Below are 27,914 nucleotides of genomic sequence, written 5' to 3' on the forward strand. Positions count from 1 at the left end.
CGGTCAGGCATTTCATACCAAACCACACAATAGGGGAAGGACGACATTGTAAACTATCAAATCATCATTATCATCAGTGCAAAACCAGTGTATCTAGCCCTTTCACGCAGTGTTTCAGTCCACTGAGTTACAGATAACAAAACACTGGCCACACTACTGAACAACTTCTGTGGGGCCCCTTCCCTGGGTAGTTATGATTAATTCAACTCTGCCGTCTCTGGGGGCCACATCTCCTGCATGGTTGTGCAATGTCTGTCCGCAGCATGGCCATTCCTCTTTTCTGCTACTGTGATATTAGCTAATGGACTGCCCCACCTTGCATATGATCTAATATATGCCATTAATGGCCAGCAGGGAGGGTCTCCGGGAATTCACTGTGGAACCCCGCCAAATGCACACACCCCAATCTCCAAATCACCCTCCCACCCAAGCACAACACAGAATAAAACCCCAAACTATCTCTCCCCACTGACCAAACGAATCCGAAGACAGAAATTAGTCTAATTTGAACTATCTACAATGACTGACACACCGCCAGGTGTACGTGGGGTTTGGATATGCTTCTAGAACTTTGATATGCCAGATGTGTGTATATTTGACATCTGTCCATCAAATGAATCCTTACATTATAAGATGTGGATTTTCTAAGCTCAAACACTTCAATCCATAAAACTGATTGATCACAGGTGTTGAGGTCAAATGAATGGAAGCCTAAACACGGTGTTTCTATGTTACTGTCAGTGGCTAATATGGTTTTATCCCCTCAAAGCAAATGACAGAACCCACAGCCACTCAAAGTGTAAGGTGGAAACACCTCCCTGTGTGTTCTTCAATGGAAGACTTATCTAGGTTAGGGCTTTAGCCTGTTTGTGTGTGTCTGTGGGCCTCCAGGCCACTGGATTAGTTCTGTAACAACAGGTTATTGCATGCCCTCTAGTCCAGGATCTGTGTTGCCCTGGCAGAGGTTAATATGTTGGTATCAGTGTGGCGTATCCCCATATTTTATATTTCATGCATGAACATTCCCAACGGTCTTTCTAGCTCAGTGTTCCAGTTATTACAGAGAATGAAGCCATTTACTGTCAAAAACATCGAATTTATTGTTTTAAATCCTAACAGCTGTCTGTGGGAGTGGGCGTTATCTGCGAGGCCGGGGGCCCTGTTTGAAGTCAAGAGAGTGCAGTGCTGTGGCGAGGGCAGCGTACAGGTGAGAGGTGTTGAAACGCAGGCAGTACACTGGGCTACTCACAGCAGAGGACAGCTGGAACATCTGTGGCAAGGACAACCACAGTCATAAATGGCACTCACCCACACACATTTGATTCCATACACACACACACACACACACACACACACACACCTCTAAGCAGCGGGTTTGCCGCTTATCCCACGTCCGTATGACGCCATAGTAAGAGGAGCCACTGGCAATCATGTGATTCCCATCCGTCTGGATGCAGTAGAGGGCACTGTCGTGAGGCTCCTCCCACTCCATGACACACTTCCTGTTGGGATAGGAGGAAATGACATCAGAGAATGTTCAGAAAAAGTAGACATCCGTTTAATTTGAAATACAGCATGACAGCAATACGGCATTCATTTTCTTCAACTAACGTTGATGAGCTATGTTAAAAGGACCACTGCAACACAGTGCAGAGTGTGACTGGATTTAGGAGAGTGCACTCTGAAGAATTTTAAAGAAGGCAAATGTCTGTGTGCATGTTATGAGGAAGTTACATTTTGTATGTTGGCGTGCGTTTTGTGAGGATGCTGAAACTTCCTCTGTTGTTAACAGAAAGGCGCTGGGGTGTTGGAGCGCTGGCTGGGTTTGCAGTGGGGAAAGAGGTGGTGGTAGGGGAAGTATTTTGGGGGTTCTGCCAATAGAGATCGATCATCCATTAGAGCCTCATCAATAAGTGATGCACAGGGACCGAGAGCAGACAGAAGGGCAGGGGAGATGTCTGGAGTCCCTCTCACAAGTATGCACATACGCAAATACACAAGGGCGCACATACAGATAGGCTTACACACACACACACACACACACACACACACACACACACACACAGTCTGTTCGTCCTCATTTTAGCAATCCAATGAGTGCGAGCTCAATTCCCTGTAATTAGCCAGGTTTCCATCCAACCAATTAATTACCTGACACATAAAAAAAAAACTCACGGCAGGCCTGATGGAAACAGCCAATTTGTTGACAAAATCTCTGTATGCCAACTCGAAACAATACGCTAGGCAATAAATACATTCTGTCACAATTGCGGTGGAAACACTGTTATGAGCAACTATTGATATGATAACCATGATGTCAAAGAAAACGTGATATATACATTGTAGCCTATAGCCACCACGTGGAAATGCATGAAGAGTTTATAGGCAGATGAAATCAGTTATGATGGACTTCACATCGTGGTTGTAAGGGTGTGACGAGCTTCATGCAAATTTCCAATAAATATCTAGGGTATTATTTGAATGCTGGTGACATGATGATCGGTGCTATGCTGGGCTAACATTATCGACCAAAAAAATCATCTTTCTCTTGTCGCATAACCTACCCTGTTGACTTTATCTGCAAACCGTTGTCTACACTAGAAAGCATACGCAAAAACCAGATTGGGAAAGTTTGCTATTTATCTCAACAGTTTTTGTGACAAAGCCATCGGTAAAAATAAAACGCGATGGAAACACAATGAACTTCAGATTTTTATTCGCTACTTAGAAACTAAGCACAAAAGTGCTTTTAATGTGCACTACAACACCACGCACAGCTTTTTATCCGCAACAAGTCAATTTGATGGAAACACGTCTGGTTGGAAAATGCACTTCTTTTATTGCGTATTTTAGAATATACACATGAAAAGCTGATCGCAAATTGGATGGAAACCTAGCTAGTGGGTACTAAAGGGTTGAGAGACACCACCAGATATAGACAAATATAGCACCGATTCAACCAGACTCAAAGGAGGGTCGCCATCACAAGTCTACTTTGCCTGTCATGGCATTTGAGGTAAAGACATAAAATAACATTGTGTGTGTCTGAGAGTTTGAGCTGTGTCGGTTTCTCAGAGTGTGTTTTTCTGGGACAATTTGAGACAAGAGTGCATGAGGTAGACTAGGCCAATTGGGCTGACTCCTCTTTCTCTCTTTTTCCCTCTCTCTGCCAAACCTATAGCCGACGTGGTGTGTGGTTAGTCGGACGAGGTGAGAATGCAACAGTTTGTGAACAAAATGCATACACACTGACCATTTCACCCAGAGAATGTCACAGCCACGACACAAAAACATAACTAAATAAGACAATACCACATTGCATGAGAAAACTATTTGCCATGACCCAATTACAAAAAGCCACACTATAAATACAAAGAAACAACCCCAAAAAGATGATGAAATGACCCAACACACAAAAACACAAAACTCACATATTCAACAAGACCATGAGATGATTGATCAACCTGATAAAAGACACTACGTACATCCCAACAACACCACACGACATAAAGCCATAACAAGAGACAACACCAAGACAACACTGTATTTCAGACAGAGAACAAAGTGTGTGTGTGTGTTGGGCATGTGTTTTTGTCCGCTGGTCAGTTACACTCAAGGCGTCTGCGAGACTCAAAGTCCTGCTTTCAGCGGGAACCCAAGGTCCAGACACCCTGCACCACCTCACTGTCCCAGGGAGCCTCGTGGTGGTGCTGTGTGTGTGAATTATTGATGTCTAAAGAGGGACCCCCTCCCAGCCCAACCCCCCCGTTCAACTCCCCAGAGCTAACTGACAATCAGCTCTTATTTGTGTTACTTGACTGACCCACGCCACGCCACGCCACACACACACACACACACACACACACCGCACCCAAATAAAAAGGCACCCTCCCCTCTGATAGCAGGACCCTGCTTGGTTTGTAGTGGAAATGTGCAAGGGTCCGAATCATTCAGGTACCGCCCAGATTGGACTGGGTTGGAATATACTGTGCTCTTTCTTTTTGGAAGATGGAGTGGAGGGGAATGATTGGACTGTGTTGCTAGTGCTGTTATGTGTGCTGTGTTGACTCATAGCACGTGTGTGTAGATGTGTATGATGTAGCCGTGATGTTATTCTTGTTTTGGTATGGCTCAGAACGCCTCCCTGCCAATCATAATGCTTGACCGGAATCTACATTTTGACAATTTATACATAAATACGAACAAAATGATTGATTGACAGCTTAATATATGGACTAACTGACTGACGGCTGACTGATTGACGGTGTACCTGGGGCTGAGGCGAAGGTCCCAGGAGCGGATGTAGGTGTCATAGCCACAGGTGAGCAGCAGGACAGGCGACTCATAGACTATATCCAACACACCTGCACCCCGACGGAACTCTGAACCCAGACAACACAGCAGCTCACACCTGAGAGACAGGGAGAGGGAGGATGGAGAAATAGGGAGAAAGTAAGAAGAAATATGAAGACAGAGACAGTTCAGGGGAAGTTCTGCACCTAAGATCACAGGCATGTTACACTGTATCAATACTATAAATGCCTGCTGGCCACTGACTACTAATATGTCCAATACAGGATGTCCTTAGTGCTTCAAATGAGGATGTGCAGTTTTCACTTACGCCCCTAAGCAACCATGAATAATAAATGGAGCCCCTACTCATTGATGTAAGGTATAACTCACCTTAACCCACAGTGAGATGGATAAAACACTATTTCCACCTGTCTCGGTCTTTATAGCGGTTGATCCTTGATACACCCCTAAGCTCTCTGTGTATCTTTATATTCCCATATACTACCATTCTCTCTCCATCTCTATATTCCCAATCCCACTGGCTCCAGACCACCCAGAGGAGATCAAAGTCAACACCTCTCTATCTGGGAGAGGGCTCTGAGACTGATTACAGGGATCCCCCCACGCTACAACACCAGGATGGTGAGGTGTGTGTGTGAGAGAGAGAGAGAATGAGCGAGAGAGAGAAAGAAAGAGAATGAGAGAGAGAAGACATCGTGGTGTATGAATGCACAAAGGATGTGTAAGGTGTGTGTATGGGCAGTACCATGCTCTTGTGATCACAGTCCTCCGTTGGCTGCCCACTCGGCGGCTCTGATTCCTGGAGAATAACTTGCCCTCCGCAGGGCGGATTATTGCAGAATAACTGTCTCTTTGTTGCGGTTTAATTCCCTCCATGACCGTGACTGTGTGTTACTCGCAGACCTTTGATACCTGCTCCCTAGCAACCATTTAAAGGAGGCCACTGGCCCTGGTGACCGCACTCCCTCCCCCTTCTCGCTCGTGCCCCCACTGCTCCAAACACCAGGGGCAGGCTAGTAATCCGCTAGCCTCACCCCAGGGGGCCATCTTATTGGACGAGGGCTTTCCCCACGTGGCGTCTTATTGGACGAGAGCTTTCTCAGAGCTGGGGTCTAAGCCTGGCCAATGGGGAGTCCGTGATGGGGCTCTCTCTCTGGGATATGTGTCTGTGTGGGGTACCGATCCCTAATTTTCTTTTTACTGCTAAAACCCTGAGCTTAACGCATGTTGGACAAAGAACACCTATACCACTCAAGCCACATGTGAATAATTGACTCATAACTCAAATGTGTCTTATAGACAGCCCCTACACAACTCAACCCACAAGGCAATAGGCCAATCAAGTCGTTATCTAAATACAATGTCTCACAGACAAACCCAATTGTGCTGATCGCACTCAAGGTCTTCGTGGCCCTCTAAAAATGTCAAACACCAAGGTGAGACGCTAAAAATCCAGATCCCTGAAAGCGGTCTTCACATCTGCGTCGAGAACTTAAAGCCATAATAGCACTGTGCGGTGGATGGCGAGCAGCAGAACAGCCGGGATTGTCAAATTGTTAGGTCACCACTTTTATGAGCCTCAGGAAAATTACAGGACGGAGCAAACCATATAATCTGTCAGAAGGACTGTATCTGCTAGTGCGGCTGCCGCTTGCCTTTGAGCTGCGGCTTGATTGTGTGATCTGACAATCTCATGTCTGGGTCCACACCATCACATACTTGAGTCTGGTCCAAAGCATGCCTGAGTGGGATGTTACATGGTTGAGTCTATGAAATAAACCTGACGAGTCGTTACCGTCACATACCTACCTGAGTCTGTCCGAATGTAGCCTGTCACATTCTTGAGTCTGTGAAATCACAGGGATGAGTCAATACCGTCACATGTTAGAGTCACTGTAGAATAGCTAAGACTCCATCATACACCAGAAAGTGGTATATATATATATATATATATATATATATATATATATATACAGTTGAAGTCGGAAGTTCACATACACTTAGGTTGGAGTCCTTAAAACTTTTTTTTCAACCACTTTCAACCACTTAACAAACTATAGTTTTGGCAAGTAGGTTAGGACATCTACTTTCTGCATGACACAAGTAATTTTCCAACAATTGTTTACAGACAGATTACAGATTATTTCACTTATAATTCACTGTATCACAATTCCAGTGGGTCAGAAGTTTACATGCACTAAGTTGACTGTGCCTTTAAACAGCTTGGAAAATTCCAGAATATGATGTCATGGCTTTACAAGCTTCTTATAGGCAAATTTACATAATTTAAGTCAGTTGGAGGTGTAACCGTGGATGTATTTCAAGGCCTATCTTCAAACTCAGTGCCTTTTTGCTTGACATCATGGGAAAATTAAAAGAAATCAGCCAAGACCTCAGAAAAAAAATTGTAGACCTCCACAAGTCTGGCTCATCCTTGGGAGCAAGTACGCAAGTATAAACACCATGGGACCACGCAGTCATCATACCGCTCAGGAAGGAGACGCGTTCTGTCTCCTAGAGATGAACGTACTTTGGTGCGAAAAGTGCAAATCAATCCCAGAACAACAGCAAAGGACCTTGTGAAGATGCTGGAGGAAACATGTACAAAAGTATCTACAGTGAGGGAAAAAGTATTTGATCCCCTGCTGATTTTGTACGTTTACCCACTGACAAAGAAATGATCAGTCTATAATTTTAATGGTAGGTTTATTTGAACAGTGAGAGACAGAATAACAACAAGAAAATCCAGAAAAACACATGTCAAAAATGTTATAAATTGATTTGCATTTTGATGAGGGAAATAAGTATTTGACCCCCTCTCAGTCAGAAAGATTTCTGGCTCCCAAGGTGTCTTTTATACAGGTAACGAGCTGAGATTAGGAGTACACTCTTAAAGGGAGTGCTCCTAATCTCAGTTTGTTACCTGTATAAAAGACACCTGTCCACAGAAGCAATCAATCAATCAGATTCCAAACTCTCCACCATGGCCAAGACCAAAGAGATCTCCAAGGATGTCAGGGACAAGATTGTAGACCTACACAAGGCTGGAATGGGCTACAAGACCATCGCCAAGGAGCTTGGTGAGAAGGTGACAACAGTTGGTGCAATTATTCGCAAATGAACTGTCAATCTCCCTCGGCCTGGGGCTCCATGCAAGATCTCACCTCGTGGAGTTGCAATGATCATGAGAACGGTGAGGAATCAGCCCAGAACTACAAGGGAGAATCTTGTCAATGATCTCAAGGCAGCTGGGACCATAGTCACCAAGAAAACAATTGGTAACACACTACGCCGTGAAGGACTGAAATCCTGCAGTGCCCGCAAGGTCCCCCTGCTCAAGAAAGCACATATACATGCCCGTCTAAAGTTTGCCAATGAACATCTGAATGATTCAGAGGACAACTGGGTGAAAGTGTTGTGGTCAGATGAGACCAAAATGGAGCTCTTTGGCATCAACTCAACTCGCCGTGTTTGGAGGAGGTGGAATGCTGCCTATGACCCCAGGAACACCATCCCCACCGTCAAACATGGACGTGGGGCCTCCCGGGTGGCGCAGTGGTCAAGGGCGCTGTACTGCGTAGGGATATCCTTGTCTCATCGCGCACCAGCGACTCCTGTGGCGGGCAGGGCATAGTGCGTGCTAACCAAGGTTGCCAGGTGCACTGTGTTTCCTCCGACACATTGGTGCGGCTGGCTTCCGGGTTGGATGCGCGCTGTGGTAAGAAGCAGTGCGGCTTGGTTGGGTTGTGTGCCGGAGGATGCATGACTTTCAACCTTCGTCTCTCCCGAGCCCATACGGGAGTTGTAGCGGTGAGACAAGATAGTAGCTACTAAAAACAATTGGATACCACGAAATTGGGGAGAAAAAGGGGTAAAAAATTAAAACATGGAGCTGGAAACATTATGCTTTGGGGGTGTTTTGGGGGTGTTTTTCTGCGGAGGGACAGGACAACTTCACCGCACCAAAGGGACGATGGACGGGGCCATGTGGCCTAGCCAGTCTCCAGAACTTAATCCCATAGAAAATCTGTGGAGGGACCTGAAGGTTCGAGTTGCCAAATATCAGCCTCGAAACGTTAATGACTTGGAGAAGATCTGCAAAAAGGAGGGGGGCGACAAAATCCCTCCTGAGATGTGTGCAAACCTGGTGGCCAACTACAAGAAACGTCTGACGTCTGTGATTGCCAACAAGGGTTTTGCCACCAAGTACTAAGTCATGTTTTGCAGAGGGGTCAAATACTTATTTCCCCTCATTAAAATGCAAATTAATTTAGAACATTTTTGACATATGTTTTTCTGGATTTGTTTTGTTGTTATTCTGTCTCCCACTGTTCAAATAAACCTACCATTAAAATTATAGACGGATCATTTCTTTGTCAGTGGGCAAACGTACAAAATCAGCAGGGGATCAAATACTTTTTTCCCTCACTGTAAATCCACAGTAAAACGAGTCCTATATCAACATAACCTGAAAGGCCGCTCAGCAAGGAACAAGTCACTGCTCAAAAACCGCCATAAAAAAGCCGGACCAAGCTTTGCAACTGCACATGGGGACACATGGAGAAATGTCCTCTGATTTGATGAAACAAAAAGAGAACTGCTTGGCCATACTGACCATCGTTATGTTTGGAGGAACAAGGGGGAGGCTTGCAAGCCGAAGAATACCATCCCAACCGTGAAGCATGGGGGTGGCAGCATCATGTTGTGGGGGTGCTTTGCTGCAGGAGGGACTGGTGCACTTCACAAAATAGATGGCATCATGAGGGTGGAAAATGATGTGGATATATTGAAGCAACATCTCAAGACATCAGTCAGGAAGTTAAAGCTTGGTTGCAAATGGGTCTTCCAAATGGACAATGACCCCATCATACTTCCAAAGTTGTGGCAAAATGGCTTAAGGACAACAAAGTCAAGTATTGGAGTGGCCATCACAAAGCCCTCACCTCAATCCGATAGAACATTTGTGGGCAGAACTGAAAAATCATGTGCGAGCAAGGCCTACGAACCTGACTCAGTTACACCAGCTCTGTCAAGAGGAATGGGCCAAAATTCACCCAACCTATTGTGGGAAGCTTATGGAAGGCTACCCGTAAAGTTTGACCCAAGTTAAACAATTTAAAGGCAATGCTACCAAATGCTAATTGAGTGCATGTAAACTTCTAACCCACTGGGAATGTGATGAAATAAATAAAAGCTGAAATAAATAATTCTCTCTACTATTATTATAACATTTCACATTCTAAAAATAAAGTGGTGATCCTAACTGACCTAAGACAGGGAATTTTTACTAGGATTAAATGTCAGGAATTGTGAAAAACTGAGTTTAAATGTATTTGGCTATTGTAACGGCGTTCTTCGTTTGTTGAAAGAGAGGACCGAAATGCAGCGTGGTGGTTACTCATGTTCTTTAATGAAGAAATGACGATACATGAAATAACTATATAAATACAAAAACAACAAACGGAACGTGAAACCTATTACAGCCTATCTGGTGAACACTACACAGAGACAGGAACAATCACCCACAAAATACACAGTGAAACCCCGGCTACCTAAATACGGTTCCCAATCAGAGACAACGCGAATCACCTGACTGATTGAGAACCGCCTTAGGCAGCCAAACCTATGTTACACCCCTACTCAGCCGCAATCCCAAATCCTATAAAACCCCAATATGAAATACAACATTTAAACCCATGTCACACCCTGGCCTGACCAAATATATAACGAAAACACAAAACACTATGACCAAGGCGTGACAGCTATAGTGTACGTAAACTTCTGACTTCAACTGTATATATATTTTTTAAGATGCTACTAGATCCATAAAAACAGGTAATATTTAGTACAAGTTAGTTAATACTATTCTGTAGCTGATTTGATTGCATGACGAAAGGCAATATGAGGGTGTGCGCTCCGGCTAGGATGAATAGTGGCTGGTGCATGAGAGAAAAAAAATCTGTAGCGAAAAGTTAAGTCGTACTCAAACCATGAAAAGGAAAAACCCAAGGAGGCCGAGATGCAAAAATATACTTCATTTAATCCATGTTCGAGAAAATACAAAAGGTGAAAGTGCTAAATAGAAAAAGGAGCAAATGATTGCATGTCACCAAGGATGATGTCTACAATATGGACATGTGGGAGTTCAGAGATCAGTAAGGTGCACTTGGGAGATAGATCATATGGGCAGTATACTCCAGAGAGTGGAGAGAGGGAACTGCTGCTCTCACACCAATGTTCTGTGACCCCACTCAAACTACAGAGTAGCTAGTGCCCCTGACCCTGGATGAGCCAGAATGTGGGACTTAACTAGCTGTGATATGGGGTTGACATGAGGCAAATCACATTCCCAGTAATTGAGGAAATGAACTGAAATTCGACTGAAATAAAATATTGAATGCTTATGTTTGTCTAAGGGGAAAATCGGTTTCCGGTTAATAAATAGTGAGAATTTGAAATAAAATGAAGCCCAACACTGAATTGATTTTGGAAGGTTAGTTGACTGTCCGCCATAGGGGGACTGACTGACTGACTGTTATGAGAGAAGTGACTGTCTGTGATACACAGGGAGAATTAGTTAGTCCTGATTTAAGCCTATCTGGTCTCACTGCAGGAGTCAGGTTGGCTTTCGGGCCACACACACTCGCACATATATACACAACCAGTTTGTGAAAGGAACCATTAATGAATTTACAGACTTTAAACAGGAGAAGCTAAGGGGATTCTCTCTTGGTGTTGGGGGGGGGGGGCTATAGAAAAGCAGTATGGGTGGGAGAGCTCTTGTAAGGTTAAGTCTGGTGTCTAAACTGGGCCTGGGGACGTCCGCGCTGGGAAACAGCCACTCCTCTGAAAGGATGTCAGACAGGTAGAGAAAGAGTCCTGCTGGGGTTTTCAGACCCTAAAACAAACAGTGGGGACTCAGGGAGCTGGGAGAACCGCGGGACACAGAACCGGGCAGGAATGTACGGGCAGAACAATGGCCACCTTTAAATGTCACACGCGTTCTCTCCAAAAACAATGCCCGTGCAATTTGTATAACAGAGCGACCTCCCAACGCAGACATTTAACCCCCGCTTTTCAGAGAGGAATGCCAGGAATCTGCCAGGCGATTGTGGGGCTCCTTTGACGGGAATCTCGGAGCGATGGTTGGGGTTCTTTGATGCTTTTTCCCTGTTTATCCACGAGCGAAGGCACCATGAAAAGTTGGGGTGCGCTCAAAAACGCCACTTGTGTGGGATCCCTCTGTATGGGTGATCATAGGCTTTGTGCTATCGAGATGAAAAAGACACAGAATTAATTGCAATGGGAGAAAAAAGAAATGTGTTAAATTAAATTAAAATCAAAGGCACAATGGGTGAATGGTCAAGGTTCCTTTGCCCCACATAAGTGGGAAGGTTCTGGTTTTGCATGGCAACACTTAGAAGGGTCAACAAAGAGAAACTGATTTTTAATGAGCCTGTTATAGAATAATGCCACGTCTGTCATAAAACAAGGACATGCTTCATTCAGGTCACGATTTCTTGAAAAAGAATTAAGAGTAAAATAGTTGTTTTGTGAAACTAGATTAATCACATAAAGAACACAGACAGAACAAATATCCCTTTCTTCCTCCACTAGTCTCCCTCTCTCCCCCTTTTTCTCCATCTATATTTCTTCACCTCTTTCCCTCTCTTAAAGAAAGTGGCAGTCCATGACCTGAGCATCAGCATCTTTGATCTCAGTCACATCCTGTGCCACTATTTTCCATCCTCGGATGACAAGTCATTTCTGGAATCAGCAACATGTTGTGGTTCCTGTCTTGTTCAGATCCTGATGCACTCAGCTGCTTTACTGGCTATGTTTGGTGCTGCAGGTGTAACGGTGTCTTGGTTGTGATCTTTTCTCTCTGATGTGTTTGCTGTCAAAGGGAGTGTGGCCGCACTAATGCACAGGGTTGGGTTGGGATGCTGCTGGTAGTCTTAGGTTGGGGTGGAGGGGGATGGATCGTGATGGTGGTGTGTCTGGAGAGGTTGAATATGTGCGTGGTGGGGTTGCTGTGTGTGTGTCTGTGTTTGTGTGTGCGCACGTGCATCTGAGATATGGGAAACAAGAGACCGTTACAGACACACAGAGTACCCCCATAACCCTCATCCTGCTGTCATCGGTGTACAGTATGTGCCCTGCCCTCTCCCAGACCGCTTTTTGCACCTCAGCTGATTACCAGACAGGAAGTTACAGTGGGGGACACAGATCAGCCAGGCCACTTGTCCCAATCATCATACTACAGCAAAGACATACAATTTTCCAGGCTTGGGACTTAAAATATTTACTCCTAAACTGAGAAAAAAACACAAACCACAATACCTGAATACTATTCTGCATGTACATACTACACAAGGACATGTTGTTCATGTTTTCTAGCAAGAACGAGCTCTGGTACACTGTGTCAATATATTTTCGGAACACCTGCAACGCACAAATAACTTCTCCTCCCCTTCCTCCCTTCCCCCGTTTCCCCAGCTCAAATGTCCATGTCATTTGGAGCAGGAAGCGCCTTTCTCTGTCCGGCCCGGGACGTGTCAGAAGGTTTAATTCGGCAGGTAAAGCTGGGAATTACAGTGGCCTGTCAGGGCTGTATCAGGTTTAAGCTTGGGCTTTCAGTGCCAGGAATTCTCCCAGCCCTCCTTTGAACTTCTCAAAGCAAAGGCTTTTAGACGGGATGATGAAACAACAACTATCATTACAGCCAGGTTCCACTTTCACTGCCGTGATCAGTTATACTGACAGATGGGCTAGGATGGGAGGTCTTGGAATAGTTGGGTTGGTAAGAAGTGGGTTGGTAGGAATACTACTGGTGGACGATGAAGGGCTCAACTCTAAATTTCTATACTGTATAGGAATGTACTTAAAATGCTTGGTCATGGTGCACTGTTGTTTGTGGGTTGTGTGTGTGTAGTAAGTGGTGTGTAAAAGTCTGTGTGAATCAGTGGAGTATGTATCTGTGTGTGTGTGTGTTGTGTAGTTAGTTACCTTTCAACATCCCAGATCCGGAGAGGAGAGAAGTTCGCACAGCAGGCCGTGCCAGTCACGAAGGAGCTGTGAAGGAGACAACAGAGGAACGTTTAGGAAAACTGGGAACACTGAGACACCTCAAAGGGCAAAGCTAAAGCGTGACACCCTCAACAGTCTCCGGTCAGAGACACACGTTTATTGTTTCAGTGGTGAGAGAGAAAAGAGGAGAAACTAAAACACTCCTTTGATTGGACTGACAGGTCGGAAGTAGTGGCCTAGGTATGCATGGGCGGCACAGGGGTGAAAGGAGAGGAGGAGGGGTGGAGGGGTGTAGTAGGGTCTGTGTGTAGAGGGTGGGGTGGGCCAAAGGGGAGAGGGGCAGTAGGGGGGCTTCTGTTAGCTCTGCCCAGGTCTGAGGCTTAGGGCCTCCTGCAGGTTTGACTGACAGGGGAAGGTCCAACACCCTGGGGCACAACCACCATTTGATTATCTTTTTACTTTCTTTTGTACCACTTATTAATTGACTATTTTTCCGTTTTACTTCACAGTTTCAGCATCAACTGCTTTCGCATACAATCTCAAGAAAGAACGGCAGATCTCAAATAAAAAACAGCGGGATAGAATAGCCAGAGAGAAGGACAGAGAAGTAGACAGATAACTGTGTTGAAGCAGTGGTGGGTGGTTTGGTTGGCGTTTCTTCCTCTGACGGCTGGGTGGGTTGGCAATGGGGTAAGGGTGGCGTGGAGGCGCTTTGCGTTGAGACAGGGGTAACGAGGGGCGTGAGCAGGGCACGGGAGGGTGTACTGAGGCACAGGGGCAGCTGTCAGGCCCGTTAAGCGGAGAGGCCCGTTAGCAAAGCCCCCGTTAATTAGTGTTGGGTAAACTCATTTGGTCCAATCAGGGCGGCGGGCCCTCAGCGAGTATGACCTCTGAACCCTGGTGACACAAGATACAATAGGGTTAAGGTCACACTCGCTGCCTGGCCCTTATTACTCTCCATTACTCACATTACTCACCCCTCACTGGGCTCTGCTCTGCTGGGGGAGGAAGGGGGGTACACAGCACAGACATACAATGAACCGGTTCTGTCCTCCCGAGCACTGGCCTGATCTAGGGTCAGATCACTCACTGATATTATAGCTGCTAAGGTCAAAGCCTCTCTCGCCTGATGTGGGACAGGTGCCCCCTCCCTAAAACCCCTCACCCCCCAATCACCTCCCTGAGATCCTACTACCACCCCATCCTGAAATCACCCCCATCTCTGTAGCCTCCCGACCTTCTCCCTCTCCCTCTACTTCCCAGTCCACTCCTCATTATAAGGACATGCTGGGCCTCTGCTGCCGTTTGGGTAACCTCATCAGCTGGCTGCATTATCTAAGGGGCTGTGTGGCAGGGTCACACAAACTAACTCAGCCCCCATTGGGAACCCAGCCAAATGAACACACACACACAATCACAGACAAGCGCACACACATAATTACACACAGACAGAAACACGCACACTGAGCCCCTGCTGGGAGAAGAGCCCAACAGTACCAACATTGTTAGCTCCAAATCAACAAGCTGACCGCACAGGGTGCTCCACGCTTTCCCAAGACCACCGCAAACGCTCCACTTCTGTTAACCCATCCCCATTCTCAGCCCCAAAATCATTTCTAGTTTCCTAACAAAGAGGTGAACAACAGCCTGGTCTAGGAATCTAGTCTAACAAATGACATGTTATGATAATTATTTCTCAGTTTTAATAGGGGATTCTCCAATTGCTTTCCTTAGAAATGAAAAAGGTTACCTATTTGAACCTGCTTGGAGTCAAACTGCAGTAAATCAAGTCCGAAAGTCAAACACATAGAAAGTACATTTAGTGTCAAACACCAGAAAGTAAATGTATGGACTTAGGAAGCAGAATTTGACTCTAGTGTTCTAATGATATGTCCGTTCTACAGCCTGTGGGTTAGGGGTGTACTTTGGTGTCGGGCTGCACATTCTAAGCCACCAGTTTGGCTTTAGCATTTGGCTTGCATCACTAGTCACTACAAAAGGATACAATTTCCATGTGTAGGACTTTCAGCTTACTACCTAAACAGCTGTACTACACCAAATGGAACAACTACACTCCAGTCTTGCAACGTTTATTCTTCTGAGAGACAAGGGTAACAGATACGCACTGTCAGTTGAATTTCTCCTGGCACTATTGTAGCTTATGGCAAAATAGAAAAGTGAAGTGTATTTGCAAAATACAAAAAAATTGAAGCTTACTGTTTAAAATGGGATATATGGCTATCTGACATCAAAATTAAATGTTACATTTGACCTGACTCCAATTCTTTCACCATTGCCAAAGATTGGCACCACTTTCGTGAAATTCAAAGAATCCCACACAAACCTATCGCATGAACAACAATACTCCAAACAAAACAAGTAAGTCACCATTTATCTAAACTAAACCCCAGCCAATTACAGAAGAATAGGCTAAATAGCAGAGATGAACACAGACCATGCAGGCGCTGGGAATGTAGAGGCATGGCGATGGACTCCAGGGGCGATTTAGCTATGCCCCTGCCCCCCTTCTCCTCCCTCCTCCCCCCCTCTAGGCAAAAGAGGTTGTTAATTTGTTGCGCTTGACCCCCGGCTTTGTGCCCGCCGTGTATCTAGTTTGTAAAAAGTGCTTTTATCTGCTCTCTAAATATGTCTGAGCTCAAAGGGTTATGATGCTTTTATATCAGCCGGGAGGGGGACAATGGCAGGGGCTCGCCAAGACCCCCCCCCCCCCCCAATACCCCACCCCCTTGGCCCTTTTGGCTTCTGTTTGTGTCCCCTCTGTCTGAGGTCACCAGGACAGCACCAGGACATTCCACACACAGCCCCTCTGCGCTGCTCTGCTCAGCCGGCTGGAACGGAACAGAACGGCCCGCCACCATGTATTGAAAACACCATCCGGTCTCGCTATACTAACGGCTATCCTCCAACTAACAACAGCTAAACATTAAAGTTCAGATGATGTCGATTATGAGTCTAGTGGATTCCTATAATGGATTACAACAAGAGACTCTATTTAGCAGACTCTTTTGTCCAAAGCAACTTACAGTCATCGTGCATGCGTACATTTTACATACGGGTGGTCCCGGAAATCGAACCAACTATGCTATGCTCTACTAGCTGAGGACCAATAGACAGACACAAATGAGGATTAATTCATTGTGGTTTGTGTCAGCTCAGCTCCGGTTCCCTTGAATGATCAGAGACCTTGTCACTCATCTTCTTCTCACTCAGAAACATGAAAGGAGCGACAGTCATTAGGATACTGGATTATAAGAACTAACATCCATTCAATTGACCATTGGACCATGTTGGCAAATTGAGGTCTGTGTGCAAAGAAACAAAACAAACATCAATGCTTTCAACAAACAATCAATTAAACCTAGACCATCCACGAGAAGAGGGATATTTCAATGTTGATAGAACACAATTAATGAAATCAATAACAGAATCTGATATACCAACCCATGTTGACTGGGCAGTTGTATCATTAACCCAATTTATGCCATGATGTCGATCACGAGTAGTGTTGTTTCCATTCTGTACATTGAACAGCAGGCCTAGTCTCTCAGGTAGAGCAAGTGAACCCGAGGAACACCTGTATGAGGTGGTGTGTAATGAGAGGCCTGTGTGAGTTGTGTATGTGTGTGTTTGTCAGGTATGTCTGAGGTGCTAGTATGTGTATGTCTGTAAAATGACTTTGAGCAGTGTGTGCACGCATGTGTGTGTGTATGAGGTGGGCACATGGGTATGTGTTTGAAGTAGCTTAGGAGTGCCTGTGTGTAAATTTGAGGTACCGTATGTCTGTGGAATGTGGGTGTCAGGTGTGTGTGTGTGTGTGTGTGTAATGAGTGGTTCAGAGGAGCTGTGATTATTCTTGCCTCCTGCAGTGTGGGTCCTCCGGCTCTGTGGGCCCCAGAGAAAGCGCCCTGTATTTAGCGTGTGGGAACGCACATTCTGCCCCTTATCGCTGCATTGTTGCAGCCTCTCTCTTTTCTTCTCTTTTTTTAACTAATTGAATTCTTGACTCCTGAGCCACAGGCCGAGCCTGTGAGAGACGAAAGAGAAAGACATGAATTTCAGGCTTTTTCTTGCGGTTGAGTGGGGCAGAGCAGTGGGGGTAAAATCAGGGCTGGAGGGGGCGTCTCCCTGTACTTTGATACTAGAGGTCAGAGGTCAGCCTCCCTCCGTGGTGAGAAAGTGGCGAATCGGGGCGGTTTATCCAACAATCATTTTCTTTGGAAACGTTCAAAGGCATTGCCCCTGCAACATCTTTGTAGTTGTGCTTGAGGAATTCTAAACAAAACAAACCCTGAAAAAGCGCCCCTTTCTCACCTCTCCTCGGGGTAGCTTCTCCCTCCAGTGGCTTCCAGCCCCCTCCCCTTTACGAGTGGTCAGTATAACCCCCCCCCCCCCCCAATCTTGCCGACATACATTGTGTAACTGCATTTTGGCACTGAGAAATGGATTGATCTTATAGGCTCTTTGACACTGAGCGTCAAACCCTAATTGGTTCTTTGGAGTGGTCTGTTATTGGCTATTCCGTTCTGCTAACCCTGTAACACATGCACTCAGGTGATACTCTGGGTGTGTGAGTGACAGATTTTGTGGCGAATCTCTTATGGAATACAGTTGGGTCATTCTCACAAATCAAAAATTTGATCCAAAAATTCTCAGGTGTCATTTTAAAATATTTACAAAATGTATATATCTTGGATCACTGAGATTAAGATCTGTACTTATCAATTTCATAATTATTACTATGTTTTTTTGATCAGATATTATGCATTCTACCACAATTTCCACAAAATTCTCATTACGGCAACAGTCCAAAAAATAAAGAAAGAAATCAATTAATCTTTTTAACATTCCTCCTCTAATGAAAAGGCCTGAGTTAAACATAACACTAAAAATGCACATATCATAAAATGATTATAAAATGTAAGACCTTTTCCCAATTTGAGCTTTTTAGCCATTACAGTAATGAGAAGGCCAAGTGGGGTAAAGGGGGGTGTGTTGAGAATAAGAACCTCATTCTGGAGGCATATAAGCAAATGAATTAACTTAACTTCTACTACTCCTCTAGATGATGCATCACGGGTTGATTAAACTTTATATCAAAACTGATTGGAGTTTTTACAGGAACTTGAGAAAGTGTTACGTTAATGAGACATGTCCACAGACTGTGTTTGTACGTAATAAATATAATAGTTCAATGTAAACATTTTTAGGATTTATGGATAAACTATAGCAACACAGATTATTTTTCATGAGAATCACCCAGTTATCCGATTAACACCAGAGTTCCAGCCAATCCATTTATCAAATTGCATTTGTATGGCTGCAGTTTTTCAAAGAGCCTATATTTGTAACAAAGAGTCGGACTTAAACCCTCAATAAAAACGCAGAGGTAACAATGGCAAGAATTCCCTAGGAGGGAGAAACCTTGCTTTCATTACATTGTTCCTAGACCATTTCCTTACTCTTCCTACAGAGCAGCAATACAACAGCAATAAATAGTATCATCACACAATAAAAAAACATATGGTACGAAATCCACTCAGTCGTGACTCCATGCTCTCTCCCATCGAACAGTGTGATCTGCCACGACAGCTCCAGCGCTCAACCTGTCCGGTCTTGTTGGCCCAAGCCTATTTGCAGGGAACACCTCAGTCAACTACTAACCACCTGCCCGCTTCTTTATAATTCAAAGAAACTGTACTGTAAGAGTGGAAAGAGAGGGTGAGAAAGGGAGAGAGGAAGAGAGAAAGACAGAGATAGAGACATGGTGGGAGAGTGGAAAAGCCAGCATTTAGACCCATGTCCGCCCTCATCCTCTCTCACTAATACTACAAGTCCTCATATCTAATGTGTAGTCTTGCTACAATGTCAGAGTCAAGTCTAAGACCGGATTCGACCCCTCTTACTCAATTGCTAGTCAATGACAGAAAACCTCTAGGACATGGATCCAACAGAGCCCAGTCCTATTCCATTCCAATAACCATGTGCCATATTTATTTTAAAAAATATTTAAAAATAAATATATATATATAGTGGGTTAACTGCCTTGTTCAGGGGCAGAATGACAGATTTTTACCTTGTCAGCTCGGGGATTCAATCCAGCAACCTTTTGGTTACTCGTCCAACGCTCTAACCACTAAGCTACCTGCAACCCCAGGTAGCCTATATGAAGTGGGCCTCGGGACAGAGACAGTATCACACAGCGTGGCGTGGAAAGACATTCAATTGAGAAAAGCATGAAAGAAGGGGCCAGATCGGGGCCAGATCTACTGCTGGGATCAATCTCGCCCAAAGTAGGCAGGGACCAACACGGAGTCGCATCAGCATTGGCATTTCAATGCAGCCACAATACACCTCTTTGTAATCCTTTAATAGACTTTGAGATGATATTTACTGGAAAACCCAAGAGAGAGAGATGGAAAAAGAGGGACACCAAGAGAGGAAGATTACAGAAAGGGGGGAATGGGAAGGATAAAGAGGGGGGAACATTTCGCCGCCCACAGCTTGAACACGAGGGTGAATATGAGAAAAGCAGCGACAGCGGCAGTGTAGCAGAGCGGGGGGATTCCATTTGCTGCTTCATTCTGTAGAATGACTGTGAGAAGGACATTTCTGGTAGAAGGACATTCTACTCCAAAATGAATGGCACCATCTGAAATATAAGTTTCCCTTTAAAAGCATTATAATTTGTAGCCCAACTGATGCAGCATAGTGGCTTTAAATAAATAGGCTGGAGCATGGTGTTGCCCATCCGCATTCGTCTCCAACTGAACATTGTAGAGGGTCTTATCTTGTCTGCAGCGACAACATTTTGCTGTTTTAAAGCTCACTTCCTGCAATTCTACACATTTTGCCTTGGGGCGAGAGACGACATTTTGCCTTGGGGCGAGAGACGACATTTTGCCTTGGGGCGAGAGACGACATTTTGCCTTGGGGCGAGAGACGACATTTTAAAGTTCTAAAGAGCGACAGCCTTTAAAAGCAACTTCTCTTTTTGAAAACAGCCTCTATGTGGCATCGATATGAGTCCAAATGTACTACAATGTGTAAATATGATCATTTTGATCATAAAGTCAGTCTCGTCCAAAACGGCGATTTGCAAAACGCTAGGAAAAAATGGTGTGTCAAGGAATGAAGGGTACCGTAACAGTTTCCCTTGGTTTGGGTTTATTTCAATCCTGCCCACAGCTTGCAGCACACAAGTAATCATCAATTCGGAGTGCAGCTGATCGTAATGCCCATGGTCATACTGCCGCTGATAAATTAATATAGGGCAAACACTGCCATTGGGTAATATCAGTATAGTTGTGGTAGTACCGACCACAAAAGTGGATATGGTTAGCAGGGATTCAATTGGGCAGGGTCCCGCCGAGCCTGAGACCCGGTACCTACAGTACAATCAAAATGAGAGCCAGGCAAAGCTGAGATCCAGTACCTTTTGGTTATTTGAATTATCTGATGAAAAATTGTTGACCCCATTTAATATGCCACAGCTAACAACAAAAGAAAGCAACAGCAAAATCAGACAACCCCATAGTAAAATAGTTTACCTATTCAATTGTTCAGCCTGTCACATTCTATGCGAAAAATTATATTCTTCTTGGGGCTCATTCAAATTTCAAGTGTCGCACTCAATATCATGACAGCATAACAGATATTGTTATGTGTGGCTTAGTTGGGACAGCATGGCGCGTGCGACGCCAGGGTTGTGGGTTTGATTCCCATGTGAGACCAGTACGAAAATGTATGCACTCACCAGTGTAAGTGGTTCTGGATAAGAGCGTCTGCTACATGACTCAAATGTAACATTTAGAAAAGCAGCCCTAAAGTTGTAGCTACAGTATGGTACCAACACTACAGTTAGCAGGCTGATCTCACACATCACACCAGCCCCGTCTCCTGCTGCACCCCCCCCCCTACTCTTTAGATTCCGTGAGCGTAAAGCAGGGACAATTACATTTAAAACACAAGGAGCCCCTCCCACCAAATCAAAAAAACATGCTGCTTCTACCATTTTGCTCTCTGTCGCTGTCAACTGTCATTTAAAACAAGATAAAACTCAAACTTTCAATGCCCCTAACTGACCCTTAACGGGTAAGCGATAGCACCTGGGTCATGCGACACAGTTGGTAGAGTAGAAAGGTCTACCATAAAGAGATTATTAGATTGATTTTGAGCCATTTCCTTATTAACAAGACCTGTGTCATGCAATCATTTTAAATTAATTGGCGATAGTTAAATTAATTGGCGGTGCCATCACATGTAATATTTGACAAAGCACTGACTAAGCGATGACATCTCTCTCCTTGTATCCTCTTAGCTCCAGGAGTGATGAGGTTGCAAGGGGATAGGTGGGCTTATAGGTTTGTCAGCGAGTTGACACCTCGGTTCCAGGGGTCTATTAATTAACCAGGTCATTGGTCAGTGTGTGGAAGGAGCAGGTTTATTATGAGGGGGCAGCAGGCTGAGGCACGGTTGCTATTTCAGCCAGCAAATTGGAGAATTAATGATGTGGATAATCGCCCCATACTCTCAGATCTAAAGTTCTGGCTGAGCAGACAGGGCCACCGGGGCTCAACGTGAATGTGTGTGTCTGTGTGAGAGTAATATATACTGAAGGAGTGTGTGTGTGACAGAGCGATCGAGTGAGTTCATACTGTCTGTCGCTGTGTGTGTTTCTACAATAAAAGTGTGCGTGTGAAGTTGAGTTTATACCGAATGAATGTATGGCGGGGGTCAACGAGCAGAAACAGCCAGTCTCACTACAGTTTCAGTCTTCCAGGTCTACCTGAATAAATTCAAGTCAATTCATGGAAATGTAATGCATGAACAATCCACCCAGAAGATGATGGTGTCTCTGATTGCCTGAATTTAACAGAGTTGACCAGGGACCTGTCAGCCGAGGAGAGCTGCCCTTTGTTGCTGTGACTCATGGTGTTTCCACTCTGCGGCGGCGCTAAGGTCAGTTTGAAGGATCAGCTGCCTGCCGGTCTAGGGCAGGTGGTGAAGCAGGGATACTGTTACAGCCTTGTGCGTCTGTGTGTCATTAAGGGTGTGTGTGTGTGTGTGTGTTCGCTCGAGTGTGTGTACGTATGTGCTCGTGTACTTGCTTTCGTGTGTGTGAGCATCATTAAGTGTGTGGGTGTGTAGCTACATGGCTGAGCAATCAAAGGGCCTATGAAGGCAACCCCGCTTTGCCTTGATATCCTGTTTTTTCACCTCTCTCGATCCCTCTTTCACCGTTCCCCAGACCACCCGAGGGAAATAAATATTGTCCTATTCAGTAACAGAGGACAATGAACCCACCGCTCAGGTTAATCTAGCCCCAAACTCAACTAACACCCAAACCGGTGTTGGGACTAAGCATTTCGCTACACTCGCATTAACATCTGCTAACCATGTGTATGTGACAAATAAAATTTGATTTGATTTGACAACTGTTTTTATGCCAATGGCATAACTGAAGTCAGGGTGTCGTACTGACTGATAGGGGTTGTCCGGGTGGGCAGGACTCTACCTTTTGTGCACTCATGTATGATGTTAGTGTAGCTGTTTGACTGTTTTGGGACATTCTAGGCATGTACATTACATACCTCTGTGTGGGACTAATAGCCACAGACCACACCCTGTCGTTCATAGGGATCGTGTCTCTGGGGCAGTTGGAAGACAAAGTCCAAATCTGAAAGGAAACATTAAGAAAATATGAACATTAAAACCATACTTGTCTGTGGTTGACAGTACACCCTAATGTGCCACAGAAGCTGCGTTCCCACAGGCAACCCAATTCTGATATTTTCCCACTAATTGGTCTTTTGACCAATCACATCAGATCTTGTTCAGAGCTGATTGGTCTAAAGACCAATTAGTCAAAAAAAATATCAGAATTGGGCTGCCTGTGTAAATGCAGCCAGGGTGGAACACACAGAGTTAATGATATCAATTTGTTCGCCAAGCTTGCATATGACACATACTTTGGTTGCCACCCAATGTGAAACTACAGTGGAGCCCTATTTCAGCCAGTATCATCTAAACAAACGGACACATTCGGTGCTAGAATATTAGTGTGTCTCACCCGGGCTGTTCTGTCTCTGGAGCCGCTGACGATCAGTCCTCCTCTGCAGTCCAGGCAATTCACTTCCTGGTTGTGACCTGAGTACTCCATTGAGAACCCATTCCTCCTGTGGTGCACCAGGATCTTACCATCACTGAAAGAGGCAGATAATAGTTCACTATAACAGACATGAGTACATTAAGTGGAATGTGATATCTTTGACTGAGAGTGTGCTTCTATGGCCGTGGGTCAGCAGAAGTGATGATGCTTCAATGACCTTTAGTTGAAGTATGTACACAGTAAGAATGGCAAGTGAGTATTGAAGCAACATGATAGACTGAACTTCAACCACTGATATTATTCCTTTCAGGAGTTTGAGTTAAGGTGATTACTGCTGATTACCTTCCTCCACTAACGAGGTGTGTGTCAGTCACAGCAAATCGACACACGTCTTCCAGGTGTCCTGAGAACAGAGCCATGGGGCTGCGCTGGAGCTTCCCTGTGTCCGGCCTCAGATGGTACGCTCCGATGTCTGCAGCCTGAGACAGATACAGCACATCCCCGTCTAGCTGTATCCATGGCAACAAGCTGTAGGGGGAACACACAATCAAATAATGGAAAATACTCTGACATACAGTACCAGTCAAAAGTTTGGACACACCTACTCACTCCAGTTTTCTTTATTTTTACTGTTTTCTACATTGTAGAATAATAGTGAATAAATCAAAACTATGAAATAACACATATGAAATCATGTAGTAACCAAATAAGTGTTAAACAAATCAAAATACATTTTATATTCAAAGTAGCCAGCCTTTGCCTTGATGACAGCTTTGCACACTCTTGGTATTCTCTCAATCAGCTTCATGAGGTAGTCAACTGGAATGCTTTTCAATTAAGAGTGTGCCTTGTTAAAAGTTAATTTGTGGAATTTCTTCTTAATGCGTTTGATCAGTTGTGTTGTGACAAGGTAGGGATGGTATACAGAAGATAGCCCTATTTGGTAAAAGACCAAGTCCATATGGCAAGAACAGCTCAAATAAGCAAAGAGAATCGACAGTCCATCATTATTTTAAGACATGAAGGTCAGTCAATGTGGAAAATTTCAAGAACTTTGAAAGTTTCTTCAAGTGCAGTTGCAAAAACCATCAAGCGCTATGATGAAACTGGATTTCATGAGGACCACCACAGGAAAGAAAGAGTTACCTCTGCTGCAGAGGACAAGTTCATTAGAGTTAACTGCACCTCAGATTGCAGCCCAAATAAATGCTTCACAGAGTTCAAGTAACAGACACATCTCAACATCCTGTTCAGGATGAGACTGCGTGAATCAGGCCTTCATGGTTGAATTGCTGTGAAGAAACTACTTCTAAAGGACACCAATAAGAAGAAAAAAGTTGCTTGGACCAAGAAACACCAGCAATGGACGTTAGACCGGTGGAAATCTGTCCTTAGGTCTGATGAGTCCAAATTTGAGATTTTTGGTTCGAACCGCTGTGTCTTTGTAAGATGCAGTAGGTGAATGGATGATCTCTGCATTTGTGGTTCCCACCGTGAGGCATGGAGGAGGAGGTGTGATGTTGCTTTGCTGGTGACACTATCCGTGATGTATTTAGAATTCAAGGCACACACAACCAGCATGGCTACCACAGCATTCTGCAGCGATACGTCATCCATTCGGTTTGCGCTTAGTGGGACTATCATTTATTTTTCAACAGGACAATGACCCAACACACCTCCAGGCTGTGTACGGGCTATTTGACCAAGAAGGAGAGTGATGGAGTGCTGCATCAGATGACCTGGCCTCCACAATCACCCAGATTGAGGTGACACAATGACTAAAAGGAGAGCATGATTCTCTCTCTAGTTGAAACCTTGTGAATGGTAATCTAGGGATAGATTGTAAACCCACCATTGACTCTCTGGATAGTGCTTACTGGTACTCCTAATGAGCTTTTCAGCCCCAACATCTAGAACTATAAGCTATTCAGCAACCATTTTCCAATGTTTAATACCTTTTACTTGTATACAGCTTCATTAAAAAACTAACAATAACTCTTCAGGACCTCTTTTGCCATTTTTTCTACCTAAACTTTCACCAGCCAATCCCTGTCGTGTGTTCAGTGGCGCAAGAGATGAGATGGATTAGGGAAACTCCTGAAACTACACTGTGGTGCCATGATGCCCAAACTCACAAACACACTCACTTAATCCTCCATTTGAGCATGACTTCCTTTCTGCAGATCCCATGGCACCAGTTCTGAGATACCTTCACTCTGTCCTTCAGAGGGATGTGGGGATACCTGTAACATGGATAGTGATGTGATAACACAATTATAACCCTTGAAGAACACCACATAAATACAACCTCTGAACGGACAATGCACACAAACAATGCCCAACAGGCGTAGAATTACAGCATTGTGTGCTGTATATTAGCAGATATGGTGTGAATATCACAAGGAATAGCAGGAGGCCTCAAATAAACCCTTATTGTCATACTTGAACCCAACACTGTCGTTCAGAACACTAGCATATGTGTTCACATGTGTTCAGGAGGCCTGTGCCAGAGGGGGTGGATGTGGGCTGGAGGAAACAGCCTGCTTCTCTCACAGAGCTGTGGGATGTGGTGTCCTGTAGCGCTCAGCAGGATTACCAAGTTTATTTACACTGCTGTTAGGCTGCATCTCAAAGGAGACCCATGGTTTGATAAGAGTGGCTGTCACTGTGGCATAAGTAGCTGTGCTGGGGGAGAAGGCAGTAATGCCAGAATGGCTCAGGTCCAATTCACAATGTTAGGTTCTCTAGAACGGTGTTTCTAGACCAGTCAGTCAGACTCAGGGCTTCCACGGCAGCAAGTGGGAAATAGGCTATATATATATTTCACACAATGAATGTATCCTGAAAAACAGTGTCGTCGTGTCAACATAACTGCAGTCATTGGCCGAGGATATTCTTCTCAGGATTATGTAGCACCATGACTGTGTGCAACAAGGATTGTGTTATTATGCTGCTACAATTTATTTGTAAACGCCGTTCAGATATCTACAGCAAGTAACCACGAGGCTCTCTGTATGCGTTTTTACAACACATAAACGTTTTCCATGGGCACCATGCTGAAACAGTATAGCCCATGTAGTGCATGCTACAGTGTTGCAAAACTTTGCATCGAGAAGGATAGCGGTGTGAATGGCAACAACTGTAGCAAGCCGTTGGAAGTAGTTGTAAACAACTCTTGGGAAGTCATGATGCTTATCATGAAACGACCACTGTACCCTACTTATTGTACGAATAAAACAATATTTCTTACACATCTGCTCCTTGTCGTGTAATTCCAGTGTTTATTAACTCTTTTGCTATCTTCCTCCATACGGCGTCACGATTTGCAAAATGGTAAATTGTTTTGCAAACTTGAGAAAGGCGACTCAAAGACTTGTATTCCAAATATGACATAATGTGGTAGAGCACAACCTCTGGTAACTGGAATAAGAACATTGTAAGTTCGTATTGAAGGTTTCTCTTTTCCGTTTCTGTATTGCCCTGTATCTTTCTCTTGGTGTATTGTCTCTTCTATGGTAGTTCTTAAAAAAAGGGTTTAATAGCGTTAAACAGTAATCCATGTTCTTAGAGCGCGTGAAAAGAGAAGATACAGGAAGCCATTCCAAAATAGTGACGAACGATCACGTGGGGACGTTGTGCGACGTAATGACGTATTATATAACTATATATAAAATAAAATACAGTTGTATTTGTCAAATGCGCTGAATACAACAGGTGTAGTAGACCTTACAGTGAAATGCTTACTTACAAGCCCATAACCAACAAAGCGGTTTAAAGAAAAATAAGTGTTAAGTAAAACAGAAATAAAAATAACAAATAATTAAAGAACAACAGTAAACAGTAGCGAGGCTAGATACATGGGGTACCGGCGCTCCAGTACTGCTTGCTGAAGAAAGAGACTGACAAACAGCTTCTATCTCAAGGCCATCAGACTGCTAAACAGCAACAGTCTCACTGAGACCCAATGACTGGCCACTTCAATAAATGGATCACTAGTCACTTTTACAATGCCACTCTAAATAATGCCACTTTAATAATGTTTACATATCTTACATTACTCATATATATAAATAAATATATATATATATATATACTGTATATATATATATATACTGTATATATATATATATATATATATACTGTAATTTATACCATCTATTGCACTTTGCCTATGCCGCTCGGCCATCGCTCATCCATATACTTACATTCTACATATTCTCATTCACCGCTTTAGATTTATGTGTATTAGGTAGTTGTTGGGGAATTGTTAGATTACTTGTTAGATATTACTGCAGTGATGCAACCAGTCAACATGCTCTCTAGGGTGCAGCTGTATAACTTTTTAAGGATCTGAGGTCCCATGCCAAGTCTTTTCAGTCTCCTGAGGGGGAATAGGCTTTGTCGTGCCCTCTTCACAACTGTCTTGGTGTTTGGACCATGA

General features: G+C 44.4%; 1 protein-coding gene across 1 annotated transcript; it reads right to left on the bottom strand.

Annotated features, from left to right (window-relative positions):
- Positions 1-1,075: 1,075 nt before the first annotated feature.
- fbxw4 (F-box and WD repeat domain containing 4) lies at positions 1,076-27,085 on the bottom strand. Its single transcript, XM_029669604.1, has 9 exons — positions 26,724-27,085; positions 25,621-25,716; positions 23,816-24,001; positions 23,435-23,567; positions 22,956-23,041; positions 13,324-13,389; positions 4,271-4,411; positions 1,361-1,502; positions 1,076-1,270 (listed from the first exon to the last, which is right to left on the bottom strand). The coding sequence occupies exons 1-9, from the start codon at positions 26,906-26,908 to the stop codon at positions 1,139-1,141; spliced, it is 1,167 nt and encodes a 388-aa protein (XP_029525464.1). The 5' UTR covers positions 26,909-27,085; the 3' UTR covers positions 1,076-1,138.
- Positions 27,086-27,914: the final 829 nt, after the last annotated feature.

Source organism: Oncorhynchus nerka, linkage group LG10 (genome assembly GCF_034236695.1).
Source record: "Oncorhynchus nerka isolate Pitt River linkage group LG10, Oner_Uvic_2.0, whole genome shotgun sequence".
Classification (NCBI taxonomy): Eukaryota; Metazoa; Chordata; class Actinopteri; order Salmoniformes; family Salmonidae; genus Oncorhynchus; species Oncorhynchus nerka.